The sequence below is a fragment of the Lagenorhynchus albirostris genome, chromosome 9, assembly GCF_949774975.1.
Source record: "Lagenorhynchus albirostris chromosome 9, mLagAlb1.1, whole genome shotgun sequence".
NCBI classification, from domain to species: Eukaryota; Metazoa; Chordata; class Mammalia; order Artiodactyla; family Delphinidae; genus Lagenorhynchus; species Lagenorhynchus albirostris.
Window position 1 is genome coordinate 13461487 of NC_083103.1, and position 15497 is coordinate 13476983.

Sequence of the window (15497 nt, forward strand, 5' to 3'; positions counted from 1 at the left end):
AAGCCCGAAGATGGACTTTTATACCATATGCAAAAATTAACTCAAAATGGATCAAAGACATAAATATAAGAGCTAAAACTATAAAACTCTTAGACGAAGACATAGGGGAAGACCTTCATATAGTGATTTTGGCAGTGATTTCTTGGATATGACACCAGGCAACTAAAGAAAAAATAATTAAATTGAATTTCATCAAAGTTAAAACATTGGATGTATCAAAGGACACTATCACAAGAATGAAAAGGCAACCTATAGAATGAGAGAAAATATTTGCCAATCATATATCTGATAAAGGATTAATATCTAGAATATATAAGAACTCCTATAACTCAATGACAAAAAAACAAAACCTAGTTCAGAAATTGACAAAGGACATGAATAGACATTTCTCTAAAGAAGATACACAAATATCCAATAAGCAAGTAAAAAGATGCTCACCATCATTAGTCATTAGGGAAATATAGATCAAAACCACAATGAGATACCACTTCACACCCATTAGGATTTTTTTTTTTTTAATGGGAAATAGCAAGTGTTTGCCAGGATGTGGAGAAACTGTAATCTGTGTGTATTGCCAGTGGGAACATAAAGTAGTGTAACCATTGTGAAAAATAGTTTAGCGGTTTCTCAAAAAGTTAAACATAGAATTACAATAAGATCCCCAGATCCCCTCCTAGAAAGCAGGGATTTAAGCAAATACTTGTGCACCAATGTTCACAGCAGCATTATTCACAATAGCCAAAAGGTGGAAACAATCCAAATGTCCATCAACAGATGAACAGATAAACAAAATGTGATGTGTATATATATTTATATATACATATATATACACAATGGAATATTATTCAGTCATAAAGAAGAATGAAATTCTGACACATGCTACAACATGGATGAACCTTGAAAGCATTATGCTAAATAAAATTAATCAGGCACAAAGGGACAAACATTATATGATTCCACTTATTTGAGGTACCTAGAATAGCCAAATACAGAAACTAGAATAGAGTTTACCAAGGGCAGAAGGGTTGATAGAGAGTTATTATTTAATGGGTACAGATTCTGTTTGGGATAATGACAAAGTTCTGGAAATAGGGATGATGGTTATACAACATTGTGAATATACTTAATGTCATTGGATTGTATACTTAAAAGTGGTTAAAATGGTAAATTTTAGTTATATATATTTTACCGTAGTAAAAAAAATAAAACCCTGAGCAACAAAAAATTAAAGTACCTAGGAGTGATCAAGCAGTGTATAATATGTAAGACCTTGACAGAGAAAATTTTTAAGTTTTGTTGAATGACATTATTTTGTTGTGTTTCCAAATAAATAGAAATATACTGTGTTCTCAAGATTCAGGATTATAAAAATGCCAGCTTCTCCTCAAATAATATCTGTAAATTCAATGCCATTCCAATCAAAATCTTAAGTTTTTTTTCTGCAGTTGAGAAGCTGATTCTAAAATTTATATGGGAAATCAAAGGGCCTCAGAATAGCAAAGACAGTTTTATTTTAAGACAATTTTTTAAAATAAAAACTCAGTGGAGAGGATTTACATCACTGGGTATCAACAGTGATTATAGAGCCACTGTAATTAATTAAGTGTAGTACTGGCCCAGGGAAAAGCAGACAGACCATTGGGATGGAACAAAGAACCCAGAAATAGAATCACATCTAAAGGAAACTTAGAGCAGAGGAGTCATTAAAAATCTCTTAACAAATGCAAAAAGTAAAAGATATACTGACCAAATTCTTTGCTGATAACCCAACAAAATTTTTAGTAAATGATATTAATATCACAAAAATATTGGCTACTTGGAAAGTATGAAACACCCTCCTAACTAACTCTTTCATCAAGAAAAAAAAAAAAAACTCTTAGCAGTGAAGGAAAGCATTTCACTCTACAACTATACTCTGAAGCTACTGAACTCAGAAAAATATATTGCATGAAATGCATTTATTATTGAAGAAAGGATAAAGGAATTTATACTTAGAAATTCAAAAAATAAAAAATCAAAAGAAATTTGAGAGTAGGTAATAATAAAGCTAAAATTCATGAAATAGATTTTAAAGATAAATCTAAAAGCAGGTTCTTGTTAAAAAAAATTAAAATTAAAAATTCTAGCCTGATTAGAGAGCAAAAATGTAAGTATCAGGGATGAAGAAGGAACCAACCATAGATGTGGAAGAGATTTTTTTTTTTAGATAAGATAACACACGTGTAACCCTGTAGAAACTTGAAACAACTGATCCCCCTCCCAAATTTTTTGAAATAACCAAGGAATTTGGGGAGAGCATTAAAAAATAAGGAAGGCGGCTTCCCTGGTGGTGCAGTGGTTGAGAGTCCGCCTGCCAATGCAGGGGACACGGGTTCGTGCCCCAGTCCGGGAAGATCCCACATGCCGCGGAGTGGCTGGGCCCGTGAGCCATGGCCGCTGAGCGTGTGCGTCCAGAGCCTGTGCTCCGCAACGGGAGAAGCCAAAACAGTGAGAGGCCCGTGTACCACACACACAAAAAAAAAAAAAAAAAAAGGAAGGAAACCCAGAACCTAAAAAGAAAAGACAAATTTGATCATTTAAAAATTTTAAGATTTTAATCTGGAGAAATTTATGGTATACTGTCAATAAATGAGTGTTATATTGTGGAATATATTTGCATGTGACCATATGACTGATAAAGGATTAATAGCGACAGTAAACAGAACTCTTATTAACTCTTGAGAAAAAGAGAACCTAATAGAAAAAAAACTAACTCAAGGATATGAATAGGCAAATCACAGAAGATATCCAGCTGGCCAGTAAACACATGAAAAGATGTTCAGCACCTCCCCCGCCACAGAAACGCAAATTAAAGTAACAATAGATGATCACTTATTTTATTTGTTTATTATTATTTTTTTGGCCGCACTGTGCAGCATGCGGGATCTTAGTTCCCCAAACAGGGATCAAACCCTCACCCCCTGCATTGGGAGCATGGAGTCTTAACCACTGGCCCACCAGGGAATTCCCAAGATAATCACTTTTAAACCATCAGAGTGACAGAAAGTAAAATGAGTAGTAAAACATACAGCTGATAGAGACGCTGAAAAAACAGTACTCTCATACATTAAACATAGAAACGTGAATTACATGTTAGTGCCTTTTTAAAGAAAGCAATATAGTAATATCTATTATACAGTAATTTAAAATGTTTCATCCTTCAGCCTAAAAAGTTAAACTCTTGGTGCATTTTTTTTTTTTTAATTTATTTGACGGTGCCAGGTCTTAGCAGCACGCAGGGATCTTCGTTGCCGTGTGCAGAATCTTTGTGGCAGCTCATGGGATCTTTAGTTGCGGCATGCGGGCTCTTTTAGTTGCCGCATGTGGGAATCTAGTTCGCTGACCAGGGGCCGAACCCAGACCCCCTGCATTGGGAGCATGGAGTCTTAACCACTGGACCCATGGCGAGTCCCATTGGCGCACTTTTTTTTTTTAGAAATTAAAACACAAGTACCTTGGGATATATATACACAAAGATGTTTATTGTAACATTATTTATAGTGGACAAAATATCCAAACTGGAAACATGTTGAAACAGTCAGGGAATGATTAAGTTTTGGTATGTGCACATGTGGACTATTATGCAGCCTTTAAAAATAGAACCGTTTCTGTTGACTTTAGAGATTTTCATAATTTTCTGTTAGGAAGGCTAGATGCAGAGAAGTGTATGTACTATAAATATTCTTATGGAATAAGCAGTGCCCTAAACCTTGACCCTATCTATGTGTGCATGTGTGGTTATAAATGATTCTGTGAACATGAAAGAATATATATCAGGTTGTTGATGTTAATTACCTTGGAAAAAGAGTAAGCCCCCCCTCCAAAAAAATATATATTTTTTATTTTGCCCATGTTGAAACAGAATTGTTAAACAGTTCCACTTATATAAAATTGTATGTGCTTATGGGTATACATGCATAAAGAAATGAAAGTAGGACCACTGGCTTCCTCAACACCAGAGGGCACTATTCACATTGCAGTCTGTATAAATGGTGACCCCTGGAGTTGTGCAGTATAGCAGCCCTGCATGAAAGGATGGTCATGAAGATTATTGGCATGATTGTCTCAGGGTGTAATTTATGTAATCATAAAAATAAAGATCTTTTTACTGTGGTGAATAGGAAATACATGTTTTTCCCATAGTAACATTTTACCATTAGTGACAACCAGTCTACTGAACCAAAAAGAACCTGGATCCAGTTGTAGGAAACCTGAGTTTTTTGTTTTTGTTTTTTTTTTTAATTTATTTATTTATTTATTTATTTATTTTTGACTGTGTTGGGTCCTCGTTTCTGTGCGAGGGCCTTCTCTAGTTGCGGCAAGCAGGGGCCACTCTTCATCGTCGTGCCGCGCAGGCCTCTCACTATCGTGGCCTCTCTTGTTGCGGAGCACAGGCTCCAGACGTGCAGGCTCAGTAGTTGTGGCTCACAGGACCAGTTGCCCTGCGGCATGTGGGATCCTCCCAGGCCAGGGCTCGAACCCGTGTCCCTGCACTGGCAGGCAGATTCTCAACCACTGCGCCACCAGGGAAGCCCGAAACCTGAGTTTTGAGTTTGAACTAAGCAGCCTGATCTTACTGAGCCTCACTTTTCTCATATGGTAAATGAAGATCTTACTCTCAGCCCTGTCTACCTCTTAGAGCTGTTGGAATGATCAAATGAGATAACGGGTATAAAAACACTCTTTTTAATAAATTAGCATTTAAACATAAGGATTATTATTCCTTAAACTAGATGGTGAGCCTCTTAGAATAGGAGCTGCAGTTAATTCACCTAATAGTCTTGCTCTGTAAATATTTGTTAAATGATTGAGTCCCTAAGGACTAGTTATTTATATGTAAGGTGACTGGGTTTTTTCAAGCTAAAAAAAGCACTAGAAGTGCTTTGCTAATAAATATTACAGAGACTTACAGTGTATTCCTGCTACTTAGAAGTATGAAGCTTGGAAAATACATCTTGGATTTTTGTTATCAGATCGATGAGGTCCTGAGACAGGAAGACAAAGCAGAAGCTATGTCTGGCCATATTGATCAGTTTCTGATAGCCACGTTCATGCAGCTGAGACTCATCTACAACACACATATGGCAGATGAGAAACTGGAGAAGGATGAAATCATCAAGTTGTATAGCTGCATCATCGGCAACATGATTTCGGTAAGGACACCTCCGCAGATCATGAGCTTCCCTTCAGTCTCTCATCCCACCCAGGTTCTCAGGCCTGAGTTGGTTCAGATGTTCCAGTGAAACATGTCATGTATGGAATTTTACATGTAAGCCATTGGCTACTTCCACTGGATGTTGGGTAACACTCCAGCTTACCTTATTGTTAGGATACTTACAGACTACCTGAAATTCTGCTTCCTGCCAGTTTCTTCATCAGTCATGGTTGGGCCTTAGCTGGTTTTTCACAGATGACTGCTCACATTAAAAATACTTTTATAACAGGAAGGAAGCACACCAATTAATTTTGGCTATTCTTGGCGGTTTGGGAGAGTGTAGTGATTTTTATTTTTTCCTAATACTCTGAATTTTTATAAATACAATATAATTATTTATTAGAATATGCCACCCATGTTTATCTTCCTTGATCTGTATATTGAGTTTCATGCCTCTCTAACACAATTATGATTGGATAGCTGTTTCAGATAGAAAGCCTTGCCCGAGAGGCCTCCACTGGAGTTCTGAAAGACCTGATGCATGGCCTCATCACCTTAATGCTGGATTCTCGAATTGAAGATCTGGAGGAAGGGCAACAGGTGATCCGCTCTGTGAACCTCTTGGTGGTGAAAGTTCTGGAGAAGTCAGACCAGACCAACATCCTGAGGTATATCTGTACTCTGAGCATTAGAGCCTGCAACACCCTCTCTTTTGTCTACCCATAGAAACCAGGAGGCACTTAGATCAGTTGTAAGCTTAGGTTTGCCTGATAAGTTGATTTATTACTCTTCTCTTCCTCAAGAGAAGGTATTCCAATCTGAGACAGCAGTTAAAGCTAGTTAACAACTCAGTAAACCAGCCAGTATTATGAGTATTCTAGAGTAGGACTGTGGAGCTTGTCAGTTACCTTCTCTTCTGTGTACATTTCATGTACATTTCTTTCTTTCTTGGCTACCAGTGACAATGAAAAATAGTGACAAGCTTTACCATTTACCAAGTGGTAACTTACAAAGCTTAAATGATGTTTATTTTCTTAATGACTGTCAAGTAATCAAAGACAGTTCCTGATCCATGAGCTCTCAATTTCTCAGATAAAGAATTCTTACATGTGGCTTTCTTTTTTTTCTTTTTTTTTATTTTTTATACAGCAAGTTCTTATTAGTTATCTGTTTTATACATATTAGTGTATATATGTCAATCCCAATCTCCCAATTCATACCACCCTCCGACCACTTTCCCCCCTTGGTGTCCATACGTTTGTTCTCTACATCTGTGTCTCAATTTCTGCTCTGCAAACCAGTTCATCTGTACCATTTTTCTAGATTGCACATATATGTGTTAATATATGATAATTGTTTTTCTCTTTCTGACTTACTTCACTCTGTATGACAGTCTCTGGGTCCATCCACGTCTCTACAAATGACCCAATTTCGTTCCTTTTTAATGGCTGAGTGATATTCCATTGTATATATGTACCACATCTTCTTTATCCATTTGTCTGTCGATGGGCATTTACAGTTGGTTCCATGATCTGGCTATTGTAATTTACACTTGGCTTTCAATTACTGATTTTAATTGGAAAGCAGGTTTGAAACTTATTAATGCTGTTGTGTTGGGTTTGTTTTCTAGCGCCCTACTTGTTTTGCTCCAAGACAGCCTGCTAGCAACAGCCAGTTCTCCCAAATTCTCAGAGCTTGTTATGAAGGTGAAGTTGAAATAATTTGATCTCTTTCTTTCAAAGTGTGGGGAAAGAGGAGTTGGAACTTACTCACATCAGTCAAGGCTCACCTGAAAAATATATTTGCTCTCCATTTTTCCCTTCCTCCAATTTATACCCCTAGCTCAGGCCTAAAAAATTCCTGGCCTCAAACAGTGAAAAGGAAGAGCTATTTTGTAAATATCTCACCAGTTCTCCGAGAATCAAAAGGCAAGAAGTTTGATGAGACAAATTTCATTTCTTTTGGGGGAAAAGATATGTATAGATTTATAATATTTTGGTCTATTTTTGGAAGACTGCAAATGAACATATCTGTAACATTATACTACTGTTATTATACTGTAATAGTGTAAAGTATTTTGTCTCCTCGGGTTAGATTTGATTAGGTAATATGAACTACTCTACTCTCGGGTACCAAACAAACCCAAGACAGAATTTCCACGTTTTCTCATCGTTTAGGGCCCCATCTCTAGGGAGTGGGAAGGAGGAATGGAGATGGTCAGGTAGATGGCTTGTCACACGTTAGCCAGTGACATGGTTGAAGTAAATAAAACGGTTCGTGTTTAGCAGCTAAACTTGAAAGATGAGGTGCCACATTCATATCCCTGACCATCTTTTAGAAGTGATCCCAGAGCTTAGGGGAAATGAATGGTGACAGAGATTATCCTCATTCTTCAGTGACTCCTTCTGACTTTTGTTTCTTTTTTAAATAGTGTCTCTGGAGAATGGTTCGACTACTGCCTGATACCATCAACAGCATTAATCTGGACAGAATTCTTCTGGATATACACATTTTCATGAAGGTCTTCCCCAAAGAGAAACTAAAGCAATGCAAAAGTGAATTTCCCATAAGGACCTTAAAAACGCTGCTGCACACTTTATGCAAATTAAAAGGGCCCAAGGTGAGTGAGAACAGCAACCATTCCCAAGGGAACTTGAGAGAACGTCACAGATATGGCATCGCTGCCATTGAATGTGCACGTTTCTTCCTCAGATCCTAGACCACCTAACAATGATTGACAACAAGAATGAGTCAGAGTTGGAGGCCCACCTCTGCCGGATGATGAAGCACAGTATGGACCAGACCGGGAGCAAGTCTGATAAGGAAACAGAAAAGGGAGCATCTCGAATCGTGAGTGTCCTGACTTGAAAGATTGAGGAATGTGATCTTGTCAAAGGGATAAGCCACCGGAGCCTTTCTTTCTCAGGGCCTAAGATGAAGGCTCAGGGATTGGTCCAATCACCTTGACGTTTTCAAATATAAACTATAAGCTTGGGCTTTTTGTTCCTAAGAAAGGTTTCTGTGTCTGTGCCTAAGGTACTGGTCCCTAGATAAATCCACTGTGAGCTCTAATTAGGGAGGGACTTTCCTTATCAAGTTTAATTGAAAACCTGAGATTGTTAATGTTTCTGCTGCAGCCCCTGCAGCACTGGTGCTTCTGTTATTTGTAGGAACATACCTGGAAGGTCTGGATTTTGAGATATTTTCAGTTTTTATCCAACCACTGATTCCTAATTAATACCTCAGGTCGAACCAATCATTCCTTCTTGTGTCTTTAGGATGAAAAATCATCAAAGGCCAAAGTGAATGATTTCTTAGCTGAGATTTTTAAGAAGATTGGCTCTAAAGAGAACACTAAAGAGGTGAGAGGGAAAGAGGTGAGAGGGAAAGGGTTGAGAGGGAAAGGGATCTGCTTTATGGAAAAGAGTCACTAACAGCCATCCCCACCTCTTCCTTTTTCTTGTTAACCAGGGCCTAGCAGAGTTATATGAATATAAGAAGAAATATTCAGATGCTGACATTGAACCATTTCTGAAAAATTCCTCACAGTTCTTCCAGAGCTATGTTGAGAGAGGCCTTCGGGTGATTGAGATGGAGAGGGAGGGCAAAGGCCGTATTCCCATTTCAACAGGTATGGTTTCCTCTGGTAGCTCCAGGAATAAGCTCAAAATAGCTCCTAGCATCAGCCCCTGGAGGTTTTTAATGGGTTTACATTTATGTCCGTGCACCTCAGTACTTAATGGTCACCAGTGATGCAGAGAGTAGTCAACTCTCAGTCACCTGCCTCGACCCATCGTCAGTGTCTGGCAATGGCAATGTTCTCTACCCTTCAAACAGTTCCTCTCCTGGGCTCCCGGTCCTCTGTGCTCTCTTGCTTTCCTCCTTCCTAGCTGCTATTCCCCCTTGGCCTCTCTGATAGATTCTTCCTCTCCCTGAACTCTTAATGTTGATGTCCCCCTGGATTCCGTCCATGATTATCTCTTCTTTCTTACTCTCATCCCCTTAACTAATCCATCTACTCTCATCACTTTAAATACCATTTCTATGCCAGCAAAGCCCAATTTTGTCCGATGTCCAGCTCAGGCCTCCTTCCTGATCTCTGCTGATAGATCGTGCATGACACCTCGCTGGGTTTCTGGTATAGTAGACATCATAAACTCAGCGTGTCAAAGACCGAGCTCCTGATAACCCCCCAAAACCTGCTCCATTTGCATTTTCCTCCATCTCACTGGATGGAAACTTTGTCCTTCTAGTTTGCTCAGACCCCCAACTTTTGAGTATTCTCTTTTCTGCTGTCAGGAAATTCTTTTGGCTTTACTTAAAAAACACACAGAATCCACCCACACTTCTCATCTCCTTCACTGCCACTGCCCTGGTCTGAACAGCATCTTCTCTTACGTGGATTGCAGCGCTCTCCTGCACCATCTCCCCGCTGCCACTCTCGCCTCCCTGTAGTCATTTCCACACATAGCATCGAAACAGCATGCCTCAAACATTTCCAAAGGCTCTCCCTTTCACTCAGCGGAGCAAAAAGCCTTACAAGAAAGGCCTGTGAGGTCTGACATGATGTGGTCCCCTGATACCTCTAGAACTGCCTCTCTCCTACTCTCTCTGACTTCTGTTCCACTTCAGCCTCACCAGCCCCCTTGCTGTTCCTGGAACGCAGGCGTACACCTTCTTAGGGCCTTTGCACAGGCGGTTTCTTGTGTGTAGATTGCTGTTCTCCAGGACAGTCTTTGTTTCCTCCACATCTTTGTCACTGCCTCAGTGAGGCTTCATTTAAAATTTGCAACCTACCCCTCACCCCCGCATAGTACATAACCTCCTCTAACACACCATGTAACATAATGTTTATTAGATTAATTGTGTGATGTCCGTCTCTGCTAGAATTAAAAATCCACAAGGGTGGGAATTCCATGGCGGTCCAGTGGTTAGGACTCTGTGCTCTCACTGCTGAGGGCCTGGGTTCAATCCCTGGTCGGGGAACTAAGATCCTACAAGCTGTGTGGCAAATCAATCAGTCAATCCACAAGGGTAAAGATTTTTGTCCGTTTTGTTGCCTGGCACGTGGTGGGCATTCAGTAGGTATTTGTTTAATATATGAGAGAATGCTTATCCTGATGTTAAGCTGAAATATTACTGTCCCCCCAGTGAAAACGCCTATACTGGAGAGTTACTGCTCAAGGACCTAGGGACAAAAGGAAGATTTAGGAGGTATCAGTTACAAAAGATAGCTGTCAAGAGCCTTAAACCAAAAAAAAGGCCCAACTGCTGAAGTTCCCTCATCATGCAGAGTACAGCCCTCACATTGGTCCTGCATTTAGTTCTTATCTGAGTTCGGTGAAGCTCACCTACTCTTACATTCTAAAATTTGTTTGCCTGTGAAACTGTTCCTGTGTGGTTTTCAGATTCCAGTCATGTTCTCTCTCACCATGTATCTTTCTAAGCTGCAGGGTCAATTGTATTCTCTTACATTGTTTCTTTTTGTTGCTCTTGTTTTTTCTTTGTTTTTTAATATTTTTCTAACATTTATTTATTTATTTATTTGGCTGTGCTGGGTCTTAATTGCGGCACACAGGATCTTCGATGCCGTGTGCAGGATCTTCGTTGCAGCATGTGAGATCTTTAGTTTCGGCATGCATGTGGGATCTAGTTCCCTGACCAGGGATCAAACCCAGGCCCCCTGCATTTGGAGCGTGGAGTCTTAGCCACTGGACCACCAGGGAAGTCCCTTTGTTGTTTGTTTGTTTTTCCAATAGTTGTTCTTGTTTTCAACACCTTAAATTACCCCTCTCCGAAACCTGGAGTCTGTTTCTTTTTTTTTTTTTTTTTTGGAGTCTCTTTCTTGAAGCACAGCGAGCAGTGTCCAGTAGCCACATATGGACATCCCATCGTTGAGCTGATCAGGGTAGAGCCTCCGTTTCTCATTTCCAGAGTCCTTTCTTGTGATGTTCAACATTTGCAACACAAGCGTGCAACCCCACTGGTAACTGAATGCCTTAAAGTGTTCAGTCTTCTCTTATTGCTGCCTTTTGCATTAGTCTTCATTTTTCACCCTCTCAGAGTGTTCTCATCTCTACATTAAAAGATTCCTTTTTCCCTAGAGTAACCTCTTTTACTTTTCAGTTTACCGTTTTTCTTCGCAGTACTTTATCTTTTGACTAATATAATGCCTTTTCATTGATATCAAACTGGATATTTTAAATGCCTGCATTTTGTGATTGTTCCTTCTCAGAAATTTAGAACTGTGATGGATTTTGGTTCGGTTTGGTTTGGTTTTGGTTTCCCCTCTGCTGCCAGAATACTGATCTCGGATGCTCCAGTTCCTGCCCCTCCTTTGTTGGACACCGCAGTTTACCCCTCTTCCTTATGAATAGACAGTAGCCTTGAGCTCCTTGCTGTCCTCCCCAGTTTGAATAAGAGCTTTGCCCTGTGTATCACCTGGTCCAAACCTAGTCTAATTCTTGCAAACATTTAAAGTCCTTAGGGGGACTTCCCTGGTGGCGCAGTGGTTCAGAATCCGCCTGCCAGCTCAGGGGGCACGGGTTCGAGCCCTGGTCTGGGAAGATCCCACATGCCGCGGAACAACTAAGCCCATGTGCCACAACTACTGAGCCTGTGCTCTACAGCCCGCGAGCCACAACTACTGAATCCTGTGCACCGCAGCTACTGAGCCCGCATGCTGCAACTACTGAAGCCTGCATGCCTAGAGCCTGTGCTCTGCAACAAGAGAAGCCACTGCAATGAGAAGCGCGGGCACCGCAATGAAGAGCAGCCCCCACTCGCCATAACTAGAGAAAGCCCGCGCGCAGCAACGAAAACCCAACACAGCCCAAAAAAATAAAGATGAAATAGCAATAATTCTTCAAAAAAAAAGTAAAATAAAATAAAGTTCTTAGGTTCTTTACTTGGGCACTTACCATATACTCAGGAGTAGCTTAGGCTCTTTGGATTGCCCAGGTCAGCCGTGGGATTATAAGAATACAACCCCTGCATAGCTCAGGATGTAGATGGATGGTCCAACTTAACATTCAGTGCCCTTCTCTATTAGTTCTGGAAGTTCTCATTAAGCGTATCTTGTATATTTAAGAGCACCCTTTATCACCAACTCCAGGTAGATTCTTGTGGATTTTTTTAGTCTTCAAGTACAGTGGTGATATTCAAGGTCCAAATTGTTCCCTTTGGTGGAAGGTTAACGAGGGCAGTCGGGGTGGGGGTGTGTATATCTGAATATTCCTTCTATATTTCCTACTTAGGCATCTCCCCCCAGATGGAAGTCACATGTGTGCCCACTCCCACAAGCACAGTGTCCTCCATAGGTAACACAAATGGAGAAGAGGTGGGACCATCTGTCTACCTGGAAAGGCTAAAAATCCTGCGACAGCGATGTGGTCTGGACAATACAAAGGTACTGCTGCTCTCCTTCTGTGTGGGGCAGGGAGGGCGATGACCAGCAGGTCAGGGACAGGCTGGCCAGAGGAGCAGCGTTTCCAGCCTCAGTGTATGTTGCTCCAGAGCCACATCCTGACCTGATTGGACAATGTTTCTTCTTCTCTCAACAGCAAGATGACCGACCTCCGTTGACCTCTTTGCTTTCCAAACCAGCAGTTCCTACCGTTGCCTCTTCCACAGACATGCTGCACAGCAAACTCTCGCAGCTCCGGGAGTCACGGGAGCAGCACCAGCATTCAGATCTGGATTCCAACCAGACTCACTCTTCAGGAACCATGACTACATCCTCCTCCTCCACAGCTAACATTGATGACTTGAAAAAAAGACTGGAGAGAATAAAGAGCAGTCGCAAATGAAGCCGCCCCACTCCCCTGGCACCCTGCAGCTTTAGTTTACTAAACTAGGAGTCCTCATAGTTAAAGTGGCCTTGGCAGGCCTAGTGTACACAAACTGGTTGTATGTATCATACCGTGGACCTGGGGGAGGAGTCGTTGTGGCACAAGTCTTTGCACATCCTCCGCTTCTCTCCGCCAGCATCCTGCTTCTCTAGAAGACTGTCTGTGTCTTAGTTTAGTGTACAGACCTGTAAACAGCTGCCCTTCTCTCAGCTCAGACTAATTTCCATATCCTTTTTCTTTTATTTTTAATTGCTCATTTGTAAAATTGTCCTAATCTTTCCTAGCTTTTAACTATTAGAAACGCTTTACTAGTTTTCCTTTGAGTTTGTGAGCTCTTCTCCTTGTAGCCCTGAAGGGTCACTGTATTCTATATGAATGCATGGCATGATACAACTAATTTAAGAGTCTTTTATAAATAAAGTTTGCATTAACTATAACTGTGTCCCAAGATGCTCCGTATCTGGGAGTGTTGGGCAGCTCTCCATCACCTGTTCTTGGGACCAGCTGGGTATTCAGCCAGTTAGAGAAAGGTTCATAATTGCTGCTTAAGGAGCTCTACCTTTTCTTGGCTCACAGACTTGGTCCTTTCACTCCTTTGGAATAAGAGGCACTCACCTCTCCTGCTTTCTGCATGCAACTCCTAGGGGAGGAGAGAAATCTCATTCTTCCCTGTTTCGAGATTTTGGTCACGACTTCCATCCCATCATCAATCACCATGGTTCCAAGGAGCTCTTAGGCTCCCTACTACTTTTACTGCCCAAGTACATATGACATTGTACCCAGGGATTAGCTGGGCTACAGTGGCTGTCACACCACAACTAGATTTGGGGTCGTCTGACTAAAGGAGTACAGAGAGCATAGGGGCTTCCTGCCTGGTTAGCAGAGTCTCTGAATCTAGACTAACAGTTCCTTCACACTCAGTAAAGACTAGAAATAAACAGGATTCACATCTGCAATAACATTCCACAAGACCTCCTTCCACAGTCAGAAAACATTGTCCAAAGGAACTTTTCTACACCACTTTTTACTGAACTGGTGTTAGAAATGAAAGGTTGATGAAAAATTAGTCCTGTATTGATTCTAGTCATGATTTTGAGATGGCTCCTGTGCTGCCTGAAATAAGAAATTAAACTTGCCTCTCTCCCTTTTAATGCACACAGGAAGTAGGCCTTCACTGAAGGGAAGATAGAGGAGTTCGTTGCTGTAGAGAAGGAACACATTTAGAAAGAATGGCTGTGCTTGGGTCTGGAATTAGCACAGCTAATTTGAAAAACCAAAGTCCAGCAGTCTTGCGAGAATGTGCGCCCTTGTTTAAAAACCAGATTTTGGGGTATTACAACTAACTTTTAATCCCTTCCCCCTGCTCTGGTTAAAGCTCAGGGCTGTCAAGATCCTGCAAGCTCACTGAGTTCCCAGTTTTACCCTGGTTTCTGGTCAACTAGAACCGAAGAATGAGGACAAGGAACTCAGTCCTAATTTTCTCTTCCCTGATGTACTAAAAAATGGGAATGGAAAAAAAGGGGAGGGGAGGGGGGTGAAGGTTACCTGCCTTAAGTCCCTTCCTGCTTTAAGCCATGATATCTAAAGATCTTAGATCCTAGGCCGAGAAGGTGACCACAAGGCACCCGTGCTCCACCCCATCCAAGCCCAGGGGTGAGACTTCTCAACAGTCCTCCAGACGGTCACCAAGTGATCAGCACCTCACACCAGTGGCAACTCGCTGTCACACATTATCGTAGGCTGTAGTGCCTGCTTCCCCGAGTCATAAATGCACCCAACAGGAAGAGCAATACACCAATGTCAGCCAGAAACTCTGGAGCTACATGGAAGGGCAACGATGTGTCAGAGCCGTGCTCCATCCCAGACAGTAACCTCTGCCATCAGTAACCTTGAAGAATGTGCTGTGAAAAGGCATCTTGAAAGTTCTGTGACTCCTAAGATTTTGCCCAAACCCTGTAAGAATCCACTTCTACATCTTCTTGTTCCCATTTCTCAGAAAAACAAATTACTCAATTCTGATAACTGCTGTGAGAGTAGAAACTCCAGGAAGCAGCAACTCCAACACTATGCTATTTCAGAGACCAGAGAGGGAAGTGGGAAGTGGCAGAGGAACTTCACCATGCCAGGCAGTAGTGAGAATAAAAGCAGCCGTGACTTAACAGAGAGCTGACCAGGTACCAGGCATTTTGCTAAGTACACATGCAAATGACCTTATTTAATCCTCAAAACCTTATTAGGTAAGTAATGTCATTATATACATCTTATACGTAAGGGAACTTAGGCTCAGGGAGGTCAAGTGACATAACCATGGTTATCCCCCCCCCCCCTTTCTTTTAGTCATGCATGCTGCGTGGCTTGTGGAATCCTAGTTCCCTGACGAGGGATGGAACCTGGGCCCTGGCATTAGAAGTACGGAGTCCTAACCACTGGACCACCAGGGAGTTCCCGTGATT

General features: G+C 41.3%; 1 protein-coding gene across 4 annotated transcripts in view; it reads left to right on the plus strand.

Annotated features, from left to right (window-relative positions):
- Positions 1-14110, plus strand: part of CKAP5 (cytoskeleton associated protein 5) — a 107812-nt gene extending 93702 nt beyond the window's left edge. For 3 of the 4 annotated variants that reach the window (XM_060159256.1, XM_060159255.1, XM_060159257.1), the window contains 9 exons: positions 5013-5192; positions 5675-5862; positions 6825-6900; positions 7626-7814; positions 7907-8044; positions 8473-8556; positions 8666-8825; positions 12451-12602; positions 12757-14110. In XM_060159256.1, the coding sequence (XP_060015239.1) occupies positions 5013-5192; positions 5675-5862; positions 6825-6900; positions 7626-7814; positions 7907-8044; positions 8473-8556; positions 8666-8825; positions 12451-12602; positions 12757-13002 (1413 nt within the window). In that variant the 3' untranslated portion in view covers positions 13003-14110. Of the gene's footprint in view, positions 1-5012; positions 5193-5674; positions 5863-6824; positions 6901-7625; positions 7815-7906; positions 8045-8472; positions 8557-8665; positions 8826-11674; positions 12066-12450; positions 12603-12756 lie in introns of those variants that run through there. The other variant, XM_060159258.1, reaches the window with a different exon arrangement.
- Positions 14111-15497: the final 1387 nt, after the last annotated feature.